The 23,847-nt window shown below is 40.3% G+C and overlaps 2 protein-coding genes across 16 annotated transcripts in view; one reads left to right on the top strand and one right to left on the bottom strand.

Moving 5' to 3' along the window:
- pum2 (pumilio RNA-binding family member 2) overlaps window positions 1–20,364 on the bottom strand; it is a 29,241-nt gene extending 8,877 nt beyond the window's left edge. Inside the window, exons 1-21 of one of the 15 annotated variants that reach the window (XM_028605316.1) lie at window positions 19,763–20,364; window positions 17,674–18,034; window positions 13,052–13,120; window positions 11,928–12,033; window positions 11,507–11,706; window positions 11,203–11,375; window positions 10,560–10,851; window positions 10,373–10,466; window positions 10,137–10,244; window positions 9,845–9,984; window positions 8,974–9,021; window positions 5,935–6,055; window positions 5,587–5,727; window positions 5,122–5,436; window positions 4,794–5,021; window positions 1,826–2,093; window positions 1,557–1,686; window positions 1,308–1,442; window positions 1,020–1,157; window positions 617–742; window positions 275–346 (exon numbers count right to left, since the gene is read on the bottom strand). In XM_028605316.1, the coding sequence (XP_028461117.1) occupies window positions 275–346; window positions 617–742; window positions 1,020–1,157; window positions 1,308–1,442; window positions 1,557–1,686; window positions 1,826–2,093; window positions 4,794–5,021; window positions 5,122–5,436; window positions 5,587–5,727; window positions 5,935–6,055; window positions 8,974–9,021; window positions 9,845–9,984; window positions 10,137–10,244; window positions 10,373–10,466; window positions 10,560–10,851; window positions 11,203–11,375; window positions 11,507–11,706; window positions 11,928–12,033; window positions 13,052–13,120; window positions 17,674–18,021 (3,252 nt within the window). In that variant the 5' untranslated portion in view covers window positions 18,022–18,034; window positions 19,763–20,364. The remainder of the gene's footprint in view (window positions 1–274; window positions 347–616; window positions 743–1,019; window positions 1,158–1,307; window positions 1,443–1,556; window positions 1,687–1,825; window positions 2,094–4,793; window positions 5,022–5,121; window positions 5,437–5,586; window positions 5,728–5,934; window positions 6,056–8,973; window positions 9,022–9,844; window positions 9,985–10,136; window positions 10,245–10,372; window positions 10,467–10,559; window positions 10,852–11,202; window positions 11,376–11,506; window positions 11,707–11,927; window positions 12,034–13,051; window positions 13,121–17,673; window positions 18,035–19,762) is intronic. The other 14 variants (XM_028605319.1, XM_028605317.1, XM_028605318.1 and 11 more) reach the window with 14 other exon arrangements.
- Window positions 20,365–20,417: 53 nt separating this feature from the next.
- On the top strand, window positions 20,418–23,455 carry LOC114573264 (rho-related GTP-binding protein RhoB). The gene has a single exon (XM_028605332.1). The coding sequence runs from the start codon at window positions 20,634–20,636 to the stop codon at window positions 21,222–21,224; it is 591 nt and encodes a 196-aa protein (XP_028461133.1). The 5' UTR covers window positions 20,418–20,633; the 3' UTR covers window positions 21,225–23,455.
- Window positions 23,456–23,847: the final 392 nt, after the last annotated feature.

Here is a 23,847-nt window from a genome sequence, read left to right as displayed (position 1 = left end):
TGTCAATTATATGGAAGAGTGTGCTACTGAATGCACTGCATGGTACCAATTCAATGGGCATTTTAAACCAAACATGCCATGTCCAATTTTTGTATATATGACATTGTTTGAAAATTCCCCAAATTCCCGAGCTTAAGTACCCTTGGAAATTTTCCGACCCTTTGCAACCCTATTCTTTACACAAGAAAAGATAATAAAAAAAAAAAAAAAAAAAAAAAAAAGGAAAGAGGAAAGGAGCACAGGGACATCCGCGAGAGAGGCAAATTGCTCTGACCTTGAACAGTGCATCGCGGGACACTGTATAATATGTTTTGGGTGTCATCTCCAATGATACGCCTTGATATTTCTAGATGGAATAAGTGAGGGGGTAGGGTGGATGTTTAAATAATCACATATGTCAGATGTAATGACAGCTAACAGAACAAATACATTCATCCTTACACTTAGACCACAACTACACAGGAACAATGACAAGCTGAAAATATGAAATGCTAAAACATGAAGGAGACATGCAAATACGACAAGCACACATATCTCAACAATGATCTGTCACATCTAACAACAATCTGCAATCAATATGGGCTTAAAAATGAGAGGTTGAGACAGATGTGCTTACCTGGCCCAGCTGTTCAGAGTGCTGATGCAGCTCCTCCAGGATGGGCAGAGTCTGCTCCTGGGTGCAGTGCTCCAAAATCCTTTGGATAACTCTGCAGCCATAGGGGTGTGTGGAAAGCACAAACACCTGCAAAGAAAGAAAGAAATAAGAGCTGATCAATATATAAGGGATTTCACAAAAATATAGCATGGCTGTGGCATTAAAGCTACACTAAACTAGATGAAAGGTAATACTAAGCCAGTGTTTATCCTTGGTGATTATTTTACCTACGGAGCTATGGAATAATGCAAGCAATTGTTTTTTTTTGCCTTACAATTACTTAGCTCTCAATGTTTTGATTACCTGAATGAAACATGTGATAAATGACTGGCAGCTGAGCCATTGCTTAGGATACTAAACCCACCTGTCCTTGGAAGGCATCAATGATGAACTGTAGGGCCTGAGGCTGGACACACTCGATACACTTCTGCACCACGTGATTGCCATTCTGGTCCTTGACACACTTCAACACGTGGCCGTCCAATTCACGGACAATGTCACTCTAAAATTGAAGACATTAGGAGGGCGCGATTGTAACAGATGTCACTTTGATGAAATTGAGGATTGTAATATGTTGGATTGATTTAAAAAAATCCTAAATAAAACAAGGACATCGAAAACATTGTTAAAAAAGAAGTATAATCTCACTTACAATTACCTGCTGGTCTGAGGAAATGGACTCCAGAGCTTTCTGAATAACCCTGCAACCATACATCTGCAAAGCCAGGGGAAGGACGTGTCCACGGATACGTGTTGCCAATGCCAGCTTCTGGTCTATACTTCCAAACTGCACAACCCAGAAGACAAAAACTATTGCACACATGCTACAGAAAATAAAGTATCTGTTCTAGTTAATCTTGTGTACTGAAATGACATCTAGAACATTTTTAACAGTCCCGACCTCAAAGAACTTTTGGATGACATAGTTCCCAAATACATCAGTCATCAGTTGGTATGCTGCTTGCAGAATCTCTCCAAACACCATCTGCCTCTCAGCTGGAGTGGCCCTCTCTAGCTTCTGCTGGATAAATCTAGGCAGAAAAGAATGAAAAAGAAGAGTAGCGATGAAAAGAAATTTGTCAGACTTTGCTACACTAAAACAATGCACTCCCTAAGGTTTACAGTTTAAATGTCAGGATGAAGCAGCCTTTTTGAGCATATTTTATCCACCTGGATCCATGCTGGTCTTGAGAGAATTCCACCATGTGTCCCGGCAAGTCCCGGAGTTGGAGGTTTGGGAAGCGGTTGTTCCTGAAGTCTTCTAGTAGGCGGCTGCGTCCGGACGGCATGACATCAGAGCGACTGTAGCGGGGCCGAGACGGAGGGAACAGCTGGCTGCTGGAATTGAAAAGACTGGATGTCCCTCCGGCACTCCGGTACTTGGCCTCCGCTCCAGGCGCTGCAGAAATGTAACGCCCGCTGCCATTGGTGAGGCCACCTAGGAATACAGAATGACCGGATAGTGTTGTATTATTGGCGGCAGTTGACCATGACTGTTATGAATGTAACACTGCACGCCTTGGGACGCAAGATAGATTTCTGGAAAAAAGACAAAGACAAAGACACACACACACACGCACACGCACACACACACACACACACACACACACACTTTGTGTTATGTTATGAAAATGAATTGCTACCTCCATTGTCAGCTCTAGCCACTGTAAAGAAATAAGCAGAGAATCAGGCATATTATAAAAGCTGGTCAGTCTGACATCATACTGCCTGAGCTCATCACTATTCATTAGGTCGCCCAGTTGGGCTGGGTAAAGGATTCTGACAGCCAGGCTCTTATTGGCTAGCTGTTAGCCAATCAGATTCAAACAGCTTAGCTTGTTGAATGGAGCTCAACAGTCACGCCCACAGCGGGTTCCAGAAGTAAAAATACAATGCAATTTCTCCATTGACAAATTGGAGTATAAGCCATAAAATGGTAACAGTCGATGGTAGACTTAAAGCCAGCATGCCGACGTGACTGATTCTATATGCTCATATAGACGCCAAAAGTCATGGGGCACCAACCTTGTTTTGAGATAAATGTCTTTTATTCGCGATGTCTTGGATAAGTACTTCATTACCCACAATCCTTGACAATCCCACAGTGATGCCTCTGATTGGTGGAACTCATGCTGGTGAGGAGGGGGAGCGGCCTGCACAATCTGTCACGAGGATTTACGACACTGCACAAATCACAATCTGTTCCACACTTCTGCTGTTAGCCTCCGCCGGGAAGCTAACGTTAATTTAGCTAACAGCTAATTCGGCTAACTGCTAGCTGACCGCTTGATTCAGTCTAAAATAACGTTAACTCAAACCAAACGCCGGGGAAAGCAGGCTGATGTAACAGCTGTTATATATTTTAACGGTTATTTTCAGGTTTTATTTTGAGGGTCTTTTAAAGTTATTACATGCTCAGCTAGCAGTTAGCCCAATTAGCTGTTAGCTAAACTAACGTAGCTTCCTTTATTCAGTGGTGCGCGGTGGTTTATGGGATGATTGTACCTTTGACTTTTTGTTGCTGCTAGAATGGCTTGAAACAAGGTAACCAAGGCATTTAACGCAAAAAATGTTACAGAGTCCATGGTAGAACTTAAGACATTACTACAAAGTAATGAAATGTGTGGCAGCGCACTTTTAAATAATTCTATAAAATAAATAATATTCTGGCGACAGCAGCGGCCAGTAGCTACCATGAACGCCGCTGTTTTAATTGGTTGTCTTTTTGCCTGGAGCACGTATGACTTATGAGATACGGTCATCAACTTCAGAGGAAGGAAGCGCATGGATTAGATAAAGTGCAGTGGGCCTTGAGACGATTATCATTTTCCAACCACCCAGCTAGACCAGCCGGTTCAAGCTCCACCAAGGGCAATGTGACATGGCTGATGTCCGGATAGTGGAATGGATAAAATAGGACTCCGGATGGCCCAGCAAGGGGAGATCGGAAACTGTTGTGCCCACATCTTGCAAAAACCTGGCTTCATTGCACCATCCCAGATCAGTGTGTTCCACGCTGACAGAGCGCAGAACTTGGGTGGGACGAAAAGAGTCAGACTCTGCATTTGCATCGGTAATGCTTGGTGCTCAAACATAGTCAAAGTTGAGGGGCAATGTTTCTTTTATGTTGAATCTTTAATGTTAAGATTCAGGCCATGTCTTCCCAGAGAATGCCCCAGTGTTTTTGTTGCTGCAGTTTATATTCCTCCTGATGCCAATTCAAAAAAATGCACTATTTTTCATTTTTCTTGTGCAGCACGAAAAGGACCAAAAGTGCATTTTGTTGTGCAACCCTGTGTTTTACAATGACAATGTACCTTGAAATCAGATCGAAAACGAAGCAAAGGCTCTTTGTCTCTGGGAAAGCATAGTGAGTGACCTTTAATTGAACTAATGAATTTACATTGAATAAGCTTTTGAAAAAAGCACTACTGGGTGTAAAATATCTTCTTTAATCAACTATGTCAAGTAAAATGTTCACTATTCCATGGGCTCGCATTGCCAGACTTATTACCACAGATCGGTGGAGTAAAGTCTGGCTACACCACACACACATTCTGGGATAGGAGAGAGAAATGCTCTGGGTTGTTTTCATTCCTTTAAACCAATCACATAGTCTTGGGCAGCGCTAAGCTCTGCACGCAGTGCCTCTGAAAAATTGTCTAGGGAAGGAACTTGTTTTGGTGGAACATTTGCACCCCGCTAAAGAAAACGCCATATACAATATTAAATTTACTGTTCACACAATACAGTAATGTGAGCGGTTGAAATTAGCTGGATAAATGGCTTAACGCAATTTGCTCTTACCAGTGTGTACTTCATCCACAGCAATCCCCATCAAACGGTCCCAAAACATCCCAGTTAGATAGTAAATGCCATAAACATTCCTTTTTAATCTTTACAATCTTTAACCGAAAGCGGGCCTGTCGTTTTGCACGATCCATATTTTCTTTAAAACTTGCCATTTTCAGCATGTAGCTTGCTAGCTCCAAGTTTGTGGTTATTGTTTCCCGAAGCGAAAAGAGTTTGAGAATGACAACACACAGAGCAGTAGGTGAGCAACATAGAGGTCAGGCAATTATCCTGGAAATATACTTCCGTTAATCCAGACTACTATTCCCATAAATATAAGGCTTACCTAGGTGAAGGCTGGAAGAGGATCCATGAGAGGAGGGCAGAGAAGGTGGAGGAGTGAGTGGAGAGTGACCTGGTGTGAGGCCAATGGGGCTGGGTGAAGAGGAGTAACCAAGGCTGTTGTAAAAGGGTTGGCCAATGGGAGTTAAACTGCTGCCGCCGCGTTTGTATAGATCAGAACTTGCCAGCAGGGAGTCCCTGCGAGATACACTGCTACTGGTAGAGCTGGATACTGCAAGGAAAAAAGAAGAAGAAAAAAAACAGTGTGGGAAAACAGACTCTAAAAGTAACGTTTCTTTAATCCCCATGTAGCTTGTGGCTAAGTCACTGACCAGAAGAGCCGAAGCCTCCAAGAGCAGAGCCCAGGCCTACGCCGAGGGAGCCGCCAGTACCGCTGAAGCCCAGGGAGGAGCTTTGTGGTGGCGGCGCAGCAGAGGTGTGTGAGAAAAGGGAGCTGCTCTGAGAAGTGTTAGGGACTGATCCAGAGCCGTAAAATGAACTAGAAGGCAGGCCGCTGCTCTGTGGGGGAGCCTGCTGCTGCTGCTGCTGCTGCTGCTGCTGTTGAGGTTGAGGCATGGAGCGGTATAGCCCGTTGCCTGGAGGACCAGACATATTGTTACCGGAGCCAGATGCTGATACCGCAGCTGCTGGTGGAGGGAGAAAGTAGAGTGTGAGGGGTAAAAGCAGAGCTGAGTTCAGAATGACCCTGAGTGGTACTAATTAAATAACAGGGAGGAGTAGACATACATACATAAATACATACTGAAATTATAATGGACAGGTGGACTAGTACTTACCAGCTTGTGCTGCTGCAGGGTTGATGAGTAGAGGGGTCTGGACTAGACGAACTGGCCCACCAAGACCAGCCCGAGCACCAGGGCCCATCACCAGGGCTCCAGTCTGGTCATAATAAGCTGCAGGGGCCAACACTTGATAACCTGGAAAGATAAGGAACATAAAAAAGGAGCTTGGCAATTATAGAGTACTACAAATTAAACAAAGTATAAAGTCACTCAACAAGTTAGGTGTTTAGTGTTAGAACAATGACTTAAATGTGTATTACAAAAAAAAAAAAAAAAAAAAAAAAAAACATTCTTAAAAGAGCAGTTCAAATAACATGAAGCAAAAGAAGATAAATGTGTTACCAGACATTCCTGCGTATGCCAATGCAGGGTTTGCAGCAGCTGCTGCAGCTAGAGATTCCTGCTGGCTCTGTTGGCCTTGCCCAGGTGTAAGAGGTCGCTGGTTGTTTCCTGTGCGCATCACCTGGACGAGATGGTAATGATACGGTCACACACACAGGCTACCAAAATACGGTTTGAAAGTTCTCAAACATTCTGCATTTAAAGCGCCTGAAAACTTGGTTTCAAATCTTAAGTATTTCTATATTAGATTAAATATTTAAGACTAAATGAGTAACAGTCAAAGTTAAGCTAATCTCATTCATCAGGACTGTGTGGTTTTGGTTTGTTCAGATTTGATTAACAGTTGCCTAGCAACATCAACAACCCCACAACTGTCATCACATATTGATTCAAATGTTGCTAAATTTTGATTGGTGCACAGGAGTATGTGATATCACCTTTTTCCAACTGAGCTCCACCCACTTTAAACACATGACAGGAAGACCGAGAGAGTTTCTCCCCTTTGGAAAAAACTAGGGCTGTCGAAATTAACGCAATAACGAGTGCGACCGCCTGGGTTCTTATTCGCAATATTAACTGGCTCACTCTACTTTATCCCACTTATTATTTTTATACAACTGATTACACAGCTACTCATACAAAAGGTTACCTGCTGATGTCAGGACGGTTAACCTTACTGCTGAGGAGCACGGCTCTACAGTGGAAGCCAGGTCACGCTGGTGAGTGAGCTAACCATGATGGAACTAACTACTGCTGTTCCCATTAGCGATCCCAGTTTCCTCTACCCTCTCCCCGTTTTGATCCTCAGTATAAGCAGAAACAGATAAAAAAAAAAAGATTTTATTGATTAAAATATGTGGTCTGCCAGAGTCTATATCAGAATGCCGCCCAACGCAACGGTCTGTTATGCTCAGCAATGGTCTACAGAAATAACAGATGCCGTGATTGAACAATCCGAATCAAGTATTAAACCAAGCCATGTCATAAATTGTGTTATGACCAAGTAATGTTACATTCAGGTTAATATGCCCATCTATTGAGAATATTCTAAACCGTATTTGTCATCGTTTTGGACTGTTGCAATAATAATAATAATAATAATAATAATAATAATAATAATTTGCATAAAGCAAGCATATTTGTCCTCCCCATGTTGATAAGAGCTATTTCACAAATTTGAAAATAAGAAAAATCCTTTTAAATTAAATTTAGAACAGATTAAAAAAATAAAAGTGTGATTAATCGCGAGTTAACTATGGAAAATCATGCGATTAATAGGCCTATAACAATTAAATTCTTTTTTATTTTTTTTTTATTTTTAAATGAGATTGGTCACACTATTGTTTGGATCCATCAAATGTGTTTGCAATACTGGCGTAGCATCACCCAACAGTAACGTTAGCTACGATACTATGGATTCCTACCAGAGGACGCCCCACCCGCAGTTGCAAATCCTGTCGGCTTTCGAACGTTAAAAATCCACCGAAGCACCTTTATATTATGTTTGAGTAGCTTAGTTAGGCCGTCTGTGGTGTTTACTATTTACTATGGGGCTTTGTTTAATTTGTAACGTTACCGTAAATGACAACGCTGTGGCAGAAGAGACAGCTATTCATTAACATTTTGCTAACGTAGTTCAACAGGGATTTGTGCTGTTATTTTTCTAGTCTGTACATAACAACTTGCTTGCTAACTTTTGCTAAGGTCCTAAGGGGTATGACTATTGATGGTAATTGTAGATTTTGTTTAGCTGTGCTAAAAATTGTAATTATATAAGTGATTATTATTAGTGATATAACAAAATATGTATCCTGGGGTTTATTGAAAGTTGTATTTGTTTGAAATAGTAAATAAACTAAAAGAAACAATTATATTGTAATCACAATTATTTCTGGGACAATTAATTGTCCAGCTAAATTTGGAATTGTTACAGGCCTAATGATTAATCTTGATTCAATATTTTAATCGATTGACAGCCCTAGAAAAAAACAAAACACAAAACACTTCTAAATTCAACAGAAAGTTGTTTGTGTGGGACCCAATTGCTCAGAGCAAAAAGCTGAATGAGGAAAAAAAGGTTTCGGGGCCTTTAAAGCTTCCAATCAAATCACATTTTGCATGTGAGAACCTGCTCTTCACATACATTATAGAAAGTTTATTGGAAATGCATTCTGAAGCACAAAACTTATATAATGAAGACATCAAATCAAATGAGCATTTAAAGATTAACAAAATCTGGGGGTAACAGCCAGATTAAATATATAAACCAGAGGAGTGTTTTACAAAACTAGTTTACCAGTTTAACCAGACTTGCTTTAATAAAATCATGCTTATTTTCAGAGAATTTTCTGCTTTTTTTTTTAGCTTCAAATAAGTCAGCCCTAATCTACCATATAAACTTCTTTGTTTTCTGGCTAAGCTTCGCCTTAGGCTTAAACAGTGTTACAATCAATCTGACAGACTGTAACCGTGTTTTCTCCATAGTACTTTACCACTGCATTGTGAATACTAGTACTAATACTAAAAATTTTATTAATTTTACTTGCACTGCACTTTTTATTTGAAACCTGAGCTCTTTTTTTTTTTTTAGGACATGCACAGCATATGGATCAACATTGTAAATGTACTGCAGTTAAACTATCTGTTAAGAGCACCATGTGTGCCGTTATAGCACCACGTGTTCTCTCGCTAAATATCATTTAAAAATTAAACAAGCAGACGCCCAGAAAGGTAGGTATAAGAGAACAGTGGTTTTGTCCGTTTTTACTCTCCATATCAGGGTTTTTCCAGGCTCAAAATGAGGTGATACAATTACTAAAATCTCATTACTTTTTAACTGCCTGTAATAATCAGATGATGTCTGCACTGTTTTATCTGCCCTCATTATTCTCTTCCTTGCTTTATAAAGTAAATCGCTGATTCTACAAGCCATATCTGCAAAACTAAAAAAAAAAAACATTACACTGATGGGATGTACCGTTAATTTTGGAAACCTTTAAGAAATTGGACGTGCTTGGATGCAAAATAAACAATATTCACCTGATTGAACAGCCACAAAATATCAGGGCGCTGCCTGACACATTCCTGCTGTAGGGAAACAAGACTAGGTTGAAACCTGTATATGGCTGGACTGTGTTTGATCAATATGCTAGAGTGTGGCCAAAAGTTACACAGATAGTCAGTGGTGTCTATATCCCCTAGATATTAAACGTTCATCTGCAATTTTCTGTAGTGGTCCCAGTAACATTTGTAATATTAAAGTGTACTGAAGTAGCACATCACACAACATGGTTAAAGCTATATTTGAGACTGAGAACATGACATATCTTGCAAAAAAAAAAAAAAAAATTATTCTGCTGGCAAAATGGTTATCAGCAAACTTTTTTTTTTTTTTTTTTTTTAAACACAAATACCATCATATGCTGTATACCCTGCCAAAATGTCAAGAAGGTATGAAAACAAATATATACAGCCCACGCCTATTGTGTTGATGATACAGTGCCACCACATCCACAATGGCCTAATGCTGCAATTGCAGTTACAAATGACAGAAATCCACCAAGTGCAACACTTCATGTTTTCCATGAGGACACCTGTTGGAGTTATGTCAAGAACAGGTTTTTCCTGCATAGAGAATTAGGAGGCGGGTGCCTCGGTCAAATCTGTCCCTCCTCCTAATTCTCTATGCAGGGAAAACCCTGTCCATACTATAGACTTTACTATGTGCAGCATGTATTTTAAAGACATGACATTAACCAGACTTGAATTAGTCTGCCCACATTAGCTTTGAGTTGCGTTTATAAAATAGTTTAATCCTGGTGCAATTTACATACATTTTTAAAATCACCTCTGCTTTTTGGAGCCACCTTAATGAAACACCTCTCTAAATCAATAGCACAACACTTCCTACCTGTTGTTGCCCTGGCCCCTGATTGGATGCTTGCTGATTAGCTGAGTGATTCGCAGTTGATGCAGCCTGTTGTTGAAAAAGGTTGGCTGGGTACACACCCCAAGGAACACCATAGTACTGTGGTGGAACCACTGTGGGGCCTGAAGAAAACATTTTTATACACATGTACAAATTGAGCAAGATAGTACTCTTTATCTGAACTTGGCACAACAGCATTTTGTATCAAAAATACATCAAATTAGAGCTTTAGCTGACAGTTAACAAAAGGGATGAAAATGTGCTGTGTGATCACCTGCAAGCGTGGCTGCTGCTGCCAGCCCAGCGGCAGTGTAGGGATCGGTTCCAGGGGGGCCAGCATTAATGATGTAAGGGTTTGGCACAAAGGCAGGAGCAAGGCCAGCTGGGTAATATGAGGAACAGTAATGTAATTCATATTTCCATATCAAATCTCATTCAAATGACTATGCCACTGTAAAAACAGATCTCTAGAGACAAAAAGTAGTTTAACTATATTGCACTACTACACACCGAGATGCTGCTGCTGGGCTGCAGCCAGGGCATATTGTTGTTGCTGAGCTGCAGTGAGCTGTTGAACAGTCAGGGTATTAGATCTCTGGAACAACTGGAAAAAAGAAACAAAAACAAAAACTGATCACAATCTGCTGAGCCAACATAGTTAGATCTCTTGAAAGATGCGTTTTGTTTTACAACAAACCTGCTGCTGTGAGTTGTAGTCAAACAATCCTACTGGTGTCCCTGAGGAGTCTACCTGAATCTGGTTCCCAGCATAGTCAAACTGAAGGGACTCCACACCGGCTTGCTGCTCCATACCTCCCATGTTCTGAGCCTCCTGGTTATGGAAGTCCTCAGGTGCCTTGTTTTGGGTGTGGTTGTGTTGTTGAAGGACATGTGGGTGGTGCTGTCCCATCATCTCCAACCCTGTCTGACTGGGACCCATTCTCTCCACAGCCTCAGTGGGAGAAGTTTGGCGGCTTCCAGGGGTTGGACTAAGATAGTAAAGAAGAGCATATGCCACTATTAGTACAAAACATTGTCTCAGACACGAGTCCTAGCAACATTAAAGAGACCATAAGCCTTTACATTTATATCATACGTTCATTTGGACAATTTCATTATGTCTCTGGTTCACCGCAACGCTAAAATTTATCAAAACATTAGAAGAACTTTAACACTGTTAAAATAGCTTTAGGCATTCTGAAATGGAAGGATTATCTAGAACAAGGGCTGCAGAAGAGGTTGGAAAACTATGCTCATAGTCTCAATTTAAAACCACAATAGTCAAAGCATCAAACAATAGGTAGCCATTGACCTCATGTTACAGTAAAAGGAAAACATACTTGAAATCTTTGCAGTCTCTGTCCATGCCATTTAATAGACCTCTTCCGTTGGCTTTAGCAGGATCATTCTCATCTCCCACCTTCTTCTCTGGGCTCTTGTCCTCTTCAAAGGGGGACACTTTCTCTTGGACATCAATTGTGTCTCTACCATCTTGGTCAACATCTCCTCCACCCTGTATTTATATAGATGTATAAAAAAGATAAAAGACTAAGTAAGACTATGTGCCACTCTTGAGAATAAGTGTTAAATAAGCAAGAGATGCCCCTCCTTTTGAGTTGGAAGTGAGACAGAAGGTCAACTCACATAGCCACCATTCCTGTAGCGACCATCCATCTTGTCACCAGGAGAAGAGCTCAGGACGTACTCCACCATGCTCACCCCCAGGCCTCCACCTTCTGAGCGAGGTGAAAGCACAGAATTGGCATCACCATTGCCATGGAAAGTCTGGCCTGGTCGCCGCTGCACCATGATTGGCTGTGACACTGAATGATCTGAATGAAAAGCTGTGATCAAATAACTAAATAGTTATGTACATAAACTATAGCTGTGTAAAGAAACAGTCAGATTAAGGAAACCCTATTAAAAAAAAAATCATAGTAATGGGTGATGCATGATGCTATTTTCAATTATGTAATTTGACTTGGAATATCAGACCTTATGATTTCATTATCTTGAATAAAGAAAAGCTACATGAGAATACAGTACACAAATAGGAGCCACTCACGAGATGATCCCCATGCATTGTCCCTCCACTCCTCTCCAAGAAGCATCCCTTTCCTTCCATCCTTGGCCAGCTCATCAGAATCCCAGAGCTTTTTTGCTGGCAGAAGCTACAAATAAAAAAATTGTACATATTTTCTAAGCATCATTAAGGTCGCATGTCAAGTGCAATGTAATATTTACTCCTCCCATCAACAACCATAGCTTATTTAAAATTTGATGTATAGAGAAATGCATGATGTGACGTGAGCGACGCAATGCATGGTCATATTTTAGGGCACGGGAGCAATGGTTAAAAGAGAGTAGTATAGAGTGACAGGCTGCAGCTGGGAATCAAAAGATGACGGGAAATACTGTTTTAACATTTTGTTTTTAAATTGACCCCCACCGAGTCAAAATGCAAAAAGTTTGTTCTTGTTTCCCAACTTGGTTGCAAGTTATAGAAGCTTGGCTGGGAGCTTCATGGAGACAGCTAGCTGCCTTTTCAGCGATCAGAGTCAGCTTCAACTTCTTATATTAACTTCTAATAGCTGTATTTTCATTAATGTGATAATCTGCAATAAACAATTTGCTAATAAACTGTTTAGCCTATACAACAGAGCCACTTCACTACACGTTTTTTCTCTGTCGATTTGTGTGGGTCGTAAATATTGGTTCTTTATGTAGTCTTGTTCAGTTAAACATTTTCAGTCCAAGTCATTCTCCATCAAAAATCTTTCAGTATGAACACTTATTACTACAGACTTACGGTGGCTGTAAAATGTTAGTTTGCTCCTTCGTAGAGAACACTTCATTGAATTTTATGCTCAATGATTGCAACTACTGCAGTGCAGAGTTATAGTGCATTTTTAAATTGATTCACCCATCCACTTTGACACTGAGCATACACTACTTTCATCTCAATACTAACATACAACCCTGTCAAGCATGAATTGATTTTTTTCTGTTAGAGCGGCTGTTTCCCGCTCTTGCATTGGTCACAAAAACTGCTCCGTCCTAGCTTAATTTGATCATGTAAAAATGGAGCAAAATACAGATGTCTTACAGCCATCTTTCAAGTCTAGAGTACGTTTTTCATTTTGATGTATTGCTGTACTTCATTAATGAAAAAAAGACAAAACCCCTTACCTCTCCCATGCCCCTTGACTCCAAAGCAAGCGCTTGGAAGTCATAGTTCATTTCATCCACAGCACGGACCTGAGAAAAAGGACGAAAAACAGGACCGTAAACAAAAAAAAAAAAAAAAAAGCCAAAGCCAAATACAAAATATGGCCCTACAAATTTCAAGAGGCCCCTCAGCCAACAAAAGCTTGCTCAATACAGAGGCAGTCAACATGAAGTATCTGTCAATAATCAACACAATACAAACAAAAAAAGTGTTGAAATGTGTAAGCCTAATAAGCTATCCTAATCACCAAAGTACCACTCTGTCAAGATGGATTTTCATACAATGGTTGAGTCATTGTTAGATTTGTGCATTGAAGTTGTTGGTGCTGGAAGTAATTTGGATGTAAAGGTCACAAGCAGATGGAAAATTAGAATCATATAACATTACATTAAAAGGACAAAACAGTGATGCTGCATCTCCCCTTCCAATTGTGTGCACGTGAAAAGTAAAGTTGTAAAATACAAAACTTCACTCTGGTGTGCCCGTGGGCCTTTGTCATCTCAAATGAAGATATTTGGCAGAAACACTTCAGGTTACAACATTAACATATTTAAAAGAATACTGCAATAATGCAAAATTAACCTGGATAGTATCTGGTCTAAAGAACACAAAGAGAAAAAAGGTGGCTCAACAATAACAGCTTTCTTTTCATCAGGCTGAGTGATAACCCATGCATAGGAAATGGGGACCTAATTGAAGAGGGACCATTGCACAGTTAATGGATTGAGACCAGGGCTCTAGAGTGCGACCAATTTGGTCGCACATGCGACAAATTTGTAAGGGTGCGACTAAGATTTTTCCTAGGTCGCACCGGTGCACCCAACGTCCTCACATCCGCTGCCTCTCCACGAACAAAGTGATGTCATTTATATCGATATGGTTTAATGTTGCGTTACATGACCCATTCCTTCTGTAAAGCCGTGCCTGTGTTTGGATCTCTCCTCCGCGCAGCCCCGCCCCCATTCACTCACACGGCTCCCCTGCAACATGGAGAGACAGCGCCACCGGTCCAAACTGCTGACATTTGTGTACAGTTTTAATTGTTATTAACACAGCTGTATATTGTTAAGTATGAGAGGGAAACCTGTATTGGTACCAGTGTTTCCGCTGGTAACTGTTATTGCAGCCACGCGAAAAACACAGAAGTTATTAAATGCAACCAACTTCAGTTCGTTGACTAATGGCGTTTGAGACGGAGCCTGCTGGACCTGGGCGAGGGATGTGTCCCATGGCCAGAATATCATAGTTCATAAAAATGCAGCGCAGTGACGATACAGACATTTCATAGCTTACACAAGACATGTGTAACGCCTCTGACAAAAGCGCAAAGCGCATTCGACCCGTGCTGGACCCATTCATGAGCCGTCATTCTGTGAGTAGCATACGCTTCAGTCCATCGCACTCCCCCTCTCTCAGTTTTTTTTATATAAGATTTTGGCCTTTATTTTGATAGGAAAGCTGAAGACATGAAAGGGGAGAGAGAGGGGGGAATGAGATGCAGGAAAGGGCCGCAGGTCGGAGTCAAACCTCTATACGTACCAACTGAGCTATCCGGGCGTCCTCTCTTTTAATCAGTCTGTTATTGTTGTTGAAAACAAGTGAAGGAGCTTTCTCAGAGATATATTTTTTTTAATATATCCTAGGCTATTTATTTCAGATAACTTTCATTTACATGTGTTGCAGCTGTATATTTTCAAACTGGTAAAGGAAACCCTGTCTTTGCATTTTTATTTTAATCACAATCTGTTTTAATAAAAGCTTGTGAAAAGTGGCTTCGACTTAAGACTGAACATTTAGCCCACTTTGTAAAAAAATACAGAGCTATATATAGTGTATTGCCATTCAGCGTTAATGGCAACGCAAGGAAATATTTGGGTGCACCTAAAGTTTGTGCTGGTGCACCTAAATAAAAAAAGTTAGGTGCACCAGTGCAACCAAGGCAAAAAGTTAGTCTGGAGCCCTGGAGACTGAGATTCATAGGCCAATATTTAGAAACAAGATTTTCACAAATTAAAGATTTGTAAAGAGTGGAAAAAGAACACAAAAAAAAACTCAAGATAATTTTGATCCCAAGGTTTTCCTTCTTTTACCTTTAGTATTTCTAACATTACTGCAGGTCAGGAACACCCTTGTAGGACTATCATTAAGTATTCTACTAAAATGATGTTCTACAAAGTAGGTTGTTTGTTCTCCCATAGCCCAGCAGGTTAAGTGGGTGTGTTGCTACAGGTACCTGTACAAAGATCAAATCCACGGAGTCCAGTTTGTGTAACAAATCCATACATTTGAAAACTTTTCACATACCAAAACAATGCACGGCAGTTTAATACTGTAAGACAGGATATTACAAGTCTGGCCGGTTATCTCAGTGACAGCCACTCTCCTGCTCTGCCAACACAGTGGCCAAAGCACTGAGGCCTGTACTACAAAGCAAGATTTGGCGTCAACGATGTAACTTCAGCTTCAACCCAGGGTTTTGTGTATCATGACGGTGGATCACTTGTTACCGGGTTAAATCGCCGTGTAACTTATGCTTAACTCCTAACCTGCTCGAGATTAGAGATCAACCGGTGTAAAAGCACCGCCTACCGACCAATCAATACTCAATTGATAACGTCACCATTCTTAGAAGATCCGGTGGAGCTCTGGGCGCAGAGAGAGAGTTGCGCTCATAAAAGTTTAAACATTTAGAGACAGACAACCGTTAACATTCCCTGATGGTTTTTTTATTATGAAAAATATATATTTTCAGTGGAGGGATAGGCAATTTGTCAGCTTCTTGAGCCGTGTGTTGCCAATGCCACACATCGGTTTGAATTAGGTTATATTTTATTTCCTCTCACGATCGCTTACCACTACCAGGGTTGCAACTGAAATAATAGGCTAAAGTAACGACAGCTTGGAAAGCACAAGTGTAATTATGGTCCGATATTGTGCCTGACTGATGGGGAAGCGATATTGATAAGCGTTGTGATTTACGCATAACAGTTAGCTTTTTTGCCAGCTTTCCTTCCTGCGTTTTGCCTGTAAAAACAGTTTCTGTGTTCTTCATATTTCTGTAGAATTATAGTTTGCTCTTCTTATGTAAAATATGCAGCTCTAGTAGATGATTGGAATTGGTCATGCTGTGCAAACATGTGCACACACGCGTCGCTGGATTGGGAAACCCTGGGTTGCTTGAACTAGTTGTTAACGACCGTCATGACACAGGTTATGCAGGACCACGGTTGTTAGGTTAGGTGAAGCCGGGTAACTGAAAGAAATCCAGGGCATGTTGATCTTGATTCGTAGTACAGTCCTCTGGTCTCACAAGATTTGCTAACTGCAAATGTGGAGGTTGCTCAAAAAAAATAAAAAATAAAAAAATAAAAAATATGCAGCACTATTGCCGTCTTGCACACCTAGGTCTGTATGCGTTTGCACCATTACAGACTGGTGACCTGTTCAGGGAGTACCCTAGCTTTCAATCAGTGTGTGCTGGAATAACCACATTCAGAGACTGGATGGACCCAGAACTCGGGTTGCCATTATAAAGGATTTTTTAATTATCTTAACTTTGCTTGGAGGAGTGAGGAGGTGAAAAGCAACAAGAGCATCCTAAACAGGAAGTCCTACTGAATGGACAAACTCCTTCACTGGAAATGTATTATCAACTAGAAGCAAATTGAAATGAATTACTGGCGTCAACGAATAAAGCACCAACTTAACTGTAGCAAATATTTTCTATTCCAATTTAGCTGTTGAAAATTATATAAATAAATCTAGATTAATTAACATAGAACCTAATCATTTTAGCAGTTAGAGTAGCAGCCTTTTCTTGGCTGTGTTCTTTCAGAAACAAACACTATAATTGCCTGTTGGTGAAATTCTTGTACACTTTTCATAAACTGATTTAAAAAAAAAAAAAAAAAAAAAAAAATGCAAATGCTTACCAACCTACATTTTCATCTCAAGTTAGTAATTGGTTTTTAAATTATGAAATCTTAGCATTTCTTTCTTATGAAATTAATGCAATTATATTTATGGATAGCTGCATCTCACAGCATTAGGCTCTACCAACAAAAGCCACTGACATTTTTGCATGCTCTAACTTCAATAAAACATGCCTAGAAGAAATGGTTAGGCCTGTCACGATAACAAATTTTGCTGGATGATAAATTGTCCCAGAAATCATTGCCACACACCCACGTTAATGTTCTGTGCATTGTCGGACACATGCAGCCACTTTCCGAGGAAAACAAACAAGCATGCAAATGGAATTATCGATTTTTTTTTTTTTTTTTTTTAATCGTGCGATTGACTATCGTGACAGGCCTAGAAATGGTAGTTGATGAATGGCTGGCATCTGGTGTAAATCATCACTGATCAACTAAGCATGTGAAACATGTGATCTAGTGCCACTGGAATCTAACAGGGTCTTATTGTTTGGGCTACACATCACATTAGGCATTCAACCTCTGACACAGCAATTATTGATACAATATCCAGTGAGACTTGTAGCCTTGGCTGATCCAAAATACTGCTGTCTGTACCTCTAACCTGCACTAAATTAAATACAGTACAATAACTGAACACCGTTTACCTGATCAACATGATTGGCATCACCAGTTGGCCAGCGATGCTTGCTGGGTGTGCAACTTCCAAGCTGCTCTCCGGGCTGCCTCTGAAAGAAGTACCCAACTGTGGCGTCATCCTGAGATCGTCCGCTCAGTGGAGGCTGTGGGGTACCTGGGGTGGGGTTAGCAATCCTGTCCATGCCCTGTAAATGTGGGACTCCAGCTTGTCCAGCTCCCACAACTGTGGCTAGGGGCCCTCCAACATGAACTCTGACACCTCCAGTCTCAGGAGCGCCATTTGCATGCAGCATCCCACCTCTCGTCTCCTGCCAGGCCACGTCATTCATACCTAGGATGCTGCATGGAACGCTCATTCCACGGGAAAGCCTACACAAAACAAAATATACAAATCATACGAGTATTATGTTGACATGAATATGCAGTCTTGTTATATCACCTTTTTGTGCTGTTCTGCATAATAGCATATATGACTTGTAGTCTACCAAAGTTACTGCCCAACACAAATAAGTCAAATGTATAGTTTAAGTTACATTTTATATATCAGTATAAAACCAATGTGGCACCCATTTTAACGTGACCGGTTACTTTATTCTGGTAGGCTTTTAAGCAATTAAAAGCTTTAAGTTACAACATGTGGCCTTTACTAATGTGAGCTTTGAGACAAACCAACTTTTTAAGTAGACTTTAGGAAAAGGAAGCGCCTTAAAAAAAAAAAACTACGTGAATAACGGGTACAATTTAATTGTCTTCGCCGGGACATGACTTAATCCTGCTGCTCTATGGTTGAAGATTGAAACGTTAGTTTGGGTCAAATTAGTCTGAATCAACAGGAGTACATTTCCAGGATAAAGCCTGATATCCGGCACGCAGGCTTTGTCCCTCACCTTATGCTCTTGTGTGTTGCCGTTCTCAAAATCCCTTCACTACAGGAAACATTTTTTTTTCCCGTTCAATTGTGTCACCTCCTTCAGTGATAGTGACTTAACAGCCCTTTATTTAAATGAGGATCTTCGAGATTACAGCTGTAATGTTTCCCTAAATATCCAAATGTAGTTACATGGCTTGCTCAAAAACGGGACATTAACGTCAAATAGGAAGACTAATTTGACGGTTTGCTAATTTACGAATTTACAATACAAGTACAAAACATGTAGCGATAAATGACAAGCATGTTGATGCCTTGCAAGACCAAGAATGCTAGCTAGCTAGGTAACGTTGTTAGCCTAGTGTTAGCGGGTGATAATGGCTAACGCTACCATTAATGCAACGTTACTAATTATTATTTAAAAAAAAAAAAAAAAAAAAACACTCCAGACAAACCTATTTGTTTTCCGCGATAAGAGCTTTATTTATTTTTTAAACTAATTAACGTTACAACGACATATCCAACATTACTGGTCGTTGTAGCAAACAGACGTGCAAGCCTTTCAGCAAGCTGGCTAACCATAGCTCAAGTAGCTAACCTGGCCAACAAGACCGCGGCTAACAAGAAAGCTAACTTTGAGGCTTTGACTAAATGATTTAGCTAGCTACGTTTTAAAAATTGTTAATAGCCAACCGTGTGTCCCCTTCTTGCTTTCTTCGTCCAGTCCTTTATTGCCATTAGCGGATATTGAACATTTTTATTGTTAGCTAGGTTACTTCGCTAGAGTGAGCATTAGCAACCTCCTTCGCTAACAAGCTAACCGCAGCGGGCCTGCTCTGTTTATTATTGGTAACGTTAGCTTGACATCAAAGTTAAATCCGTGAATTTACCTTTGTTTTACAGTAAGCCAGTGGGCTCCCGTGTTGGACGGAAAACAAGTTATTGTCTTGGCTCGAAATACCACATTGGTTGAATGCAACAAGCCAAATAAACCAAAATAGCTAATGTAAGAGCTAGCGGAAGCTAATTGCAAAGTTTGTGTTGTGTGAGCTAAAACATCAAGCAAACACTCAGTGGCTAAACAACATGGCCCCCCTTCAAGTTCCAAACAGAGGGGCCTTAACCGCTAAACAAAAGGGGAAATACTCACACCACGGCAGTCGCGTTTAAATCACTCGCTTTGCAAAGCCTTTGCTTTCGATGTGAACAAATAAAGAGGAGATACTTACGCGTGTCGTTTTGATAGCGGGTCTATGCTTGTTGCACGCAATCAACCCAATTCTATATTGTTTTGTTTCCTTGGAGAGAGCGGTGATTTAGCAAGGCTTGATAGTCAAGGCTAAGAGTTTGCCTACGCTAGTGCCCCCTCCCTGTAAATAGCGTAAACTACGTAGACATGCGTATAAAGCCAATGCTGATTTGCCTTCCCAGCGTAGGCTACCGTTTGTACACAAAGGTAACATAGACAACGTTAGCTTATTTAATGTGCATAGCAAGCTGTCATCCAACATTTTATAAATGAGCACTTTACATTCCCCTAAGCGTTTCCATATTGCTGCTGGATATGTCTTAAGACATTTTTGGATAACGTTTGTTAAAAAAAAATAGGTTGATCCAGTAACAAAAGTAGCTCAAACAGTATGTTTAAAAACAATCCGGATATGGGAAATGTTGTAATGACGAGAATAATAATAGAAGTCGCGTCAAAGGAGAATTACAAAAAATCCTGCGTAATACATCATGCATGCAGTTAGATTTGGTTGATATTGGCTTATCCTGAGTCGGATGGTCCTCGTGGTCCTTGACCCTCCTCTACATAAGGAAACCCCGATGAGATCCAATCACCTCTTCTTTTACAAACTGTGATCTCACCTCCCTATTTCCGATTGGATTGCTATATTTAGGAAACCACCCTATGCTTTATAAAGAGATCGCAGTGGTTCTTTATAAATGTTCTGGAGTTGGAAGACGGGAGCGCCTTATGGGACAAGTTTTATTTAGAGTAGCATACTAAAACCGAGGTAGCCTAGTGAGTAGGCTACACCGGGAACATCTTTATTCTTGATGTCACATTTAAGCGAGAGGTAGGAAAAGGCAGGAATGGCAGACATTAGGAAGAAACTTGTCGTGGTGGGGGACGGGGCAGGTGGGAAAACATGTCTACTGATTGTATTCAGCAAAGACGAATTTCCTGAGGTGTATGTTCCGACTGTATTTGAGACATACGTGGCGGACATAGAGGTGGAAAACAAGCAAGTCCAGCTTGCTTTGTGGGACACAGCTGGGCAGGAGGACTACGACCGGCTGCGCCCCCTCTCCTATCCTGACACCGATGTCATTCTGATGTGCTTCTCCGTGGACAGCCCGGACTCGTTGGAAAACATCCCTGAAAAATGGGTCCCTGAAGTCAAACACTTTTGTCCGAATGTACCTATTATATTAGTGGCCAACAAGAAAGATCTGCGCAACGATGAAAACGTAAAGAACGAGCTGTCCCGGTTGAAGCTGGAGCCTGTGAAAACAGAGGATGGCCGGGCCATGGCCATGCGCATTGGCGCATATGCCTATTTGGAGTGCTCTGCCAAAACCAAGGAAGGGATCTGGGAGGTATTCGAAACTGCAACACGGGCAGCTTTACAAAAACGGAAAACCCCATCAGAAAGTTGTCTTAAATGCTGTGTTTTGATGTGAATCCACGCTATCTGGAGAACTGTGAAGCGCATGACAAGACGCTTCCGCCGCTGGGATCTGTGTCTGATCATGTAGGCCTACGGGAAGTGACCATGGGTTGATTACTCCCTTGTAATCAGTCAACCCTTGGTTATACTAAAACAAATGACTGCAAACAAGGTGCTTTGAACACATCCGTTGATCATCTGATACCGGGGCGTGTGTGTAAAATGGACTGCTTACTGCATGTTCTTTGTGCGTCACATGATCCCAGTCTGGCCGGTGGAGGGGTAAAAATGACTAACAACATGGAAGTGGACGCCTTATTCACAAATTTTCCAATGTGGACTTGTCCTTTTCAAAGGCCTGCTTTCGAGCCAAGGTTTAAATTGCTCACTTTTTGTGTTTCAAAGTGTTTGCATATAGGCAATGCCTTACTGCCAAAGTTATAATAAGCAAAGCAGTACAAAAATTGCACTCGTTATTTATGTCCACTTTGTATTAACAAAACAATGACTGTATTTAGTTTGTGAAATTGCACAGCATCTGGACACTAGAATTCAAAGAAAGCTTAGAAGTTTGAGTCAGTGCAAGGATGCCCATGGTGTTCTGTAGCCTGTTTCTTCTGATGTTTTACGCCATTTTCAATAAAGACAGCTTAAGTTTACGGAAAAAACAAAATCAGTTGTCTCAGGTTTGTTAGTTGGAGCCTCAACCAAAAACTTCACAATAATAAATGCGTAGTTTAATAGTTTTTTTTATTCAATAGGCCAAATCGAAGGTCTTAGAGACTATACACATTATCCAGCCTTGAAAAGGGCTAACTATATAAATATTGTCCACTGTAGTTTAGCTTTCAGGTGGCTACAATGACTCAATTTGGGAGGACGTTAATTAATGGGGGGTAATTTGTCCATACAGCTCACCTGAACCAAATCATTTGAACCATACAAAGTAGGTAATACAGTATCCCACCATGTTTCTGAAATCTGAAATCTACTTGTCTCACATGTAGGCTGGCATATCTCAGCAGTCTCAATACTTACAAGACCTGTTTGACATTTTCTATTTAGCTACAGCTTCATTTACAGTTACGGTGGTGATATTACCAAGGGAAGATTGAGCATTTGAGATGGTTTAGCATGTGATTGCTTCACTCAGTAAAACACGTTTTTTATTTATTTTTTATTTTTTTGAAAATGTCATCAAAAGAAGAGCAGGCTATGTGAGAGCTCAATGAGCAAGAAGCACACACTTATGTGAGAGTGTGGCAATTCAAATTGGATGGAATTGTATTATATATTAAAACCACTGTCTTATAATAATTACACAAACTGAAACAAAAAGGTATCTGACTAAAACACTAGGCAACAATTAAGTGTTCAGTAGTGATTTCTTTTCTGAAGATGTTAAAGTTTGTTTACAGCACTACAACTGAATTAGGAACAAAAACATCTTAATGTCTTCCTTTATGATTGCATGTACCTCACATTTATTTAGAGCTTTGAAGTTAGCAACAGAAATCAATGTATTTGAGTTTATTTGTCATACTTGTGTAAGAATTTTAGCTCAAGTCTGATCTTACTAGAAATGTTGTGTTACTTTTCCCTTACAGATGATGGGAGTGCTTGTTGTTCAAATGACAGCTATGATTATCAATTACAGACGGTGTTGCAACACTGGGAATTCAGGGTAAAACCCTGGTGGATTTACTATGCACTTTATTATCTTTGCTTTAAACATGTCATTTTTCTGTGGTTCAGTAAACAGTAGTAACCATAGTGAAGATGAATCTGAGTTTAAAAAGAGTATCTTTTATAAATCCAGCCAGAGTCACAATGGTGTAAAAGTCACATTCCTCCCTGTCTTCTGTTGCTGGGCTTTTTGCTGACTTACAGGACCGGAATGCATTGTGCTGGACTGGTTAATTTTCCCACACTGGCCCCCCTCATGTGCCTCATTTCCAATGTTGTTAGGTTATTATTCACTGATCAGACAAAGCAGAGCATGTTTTTCTTTAATTTTCTTGTTTTGAAGAATAAAACAATGGAATTTTGGAGAAGAAAAATGCTGAAAATGTGCCAAACATATTTGTAAGAGTGTGTCAAATTATGACCACATTGTTGCAATGACATCATTTCATTTGAATTGAACAATGAAATTTGTTGTGAGGAAAAACAATCCAGCATGTAAGGGAACAAGCGGTACTGTTTTGGGAAAGCCAATAAAAAAAATCAATTTGTGTCACCATCTCTACTTTTCCATTATTTTGCCTCATTTGCTCACATTAAAGACAAATGCTTAATGTCGTGTTGCAGCTGACATTAGTTCCAATATACTTATTGATAATAATATGAACATGTTATATTTTGTGAATTACATCATCCATTGCATTTGTAATTCTTTTCTGTTTTTAGTAGGATACATTCATCATAACTTAAATATACGTTTTAAGATCAGTGGTGAAGTACAGTTTTGAGGTACTTATATTTTACTTGAGTATTTCCTTTTTATGATACTTTATACTTAATATTGTACTTTTCACCCGACACAATGGATCTAAAAGCTATAGTTGGTATACACTTGGCTGATTATTATTTTGTAAACAAAACATATGAGTTTAAAACTTATGATGCATGGTTAT

The sequence above is a fragment of the Perca flavescens genome, chromosome 18 (assembly GCF_004354835.1).
Source record: "Perca flavescens isolate YP-PL-M2 chromosome 18, PFLA_1.0, whole genome shotgun sequence".
In the NCBI taxonomy this organism is placed as follows: domain Eukaryota; kingdom Metazoa; phylum Chordata; class Actinopteri; order Perciformes; family Percidae; genus Perca; species Perca flavescens.
The sequence above is the reverse complement of the archived record's forward strand: the minus strand, read 5'-3'. Positions and strand labels throughout refer to the sequence as shown.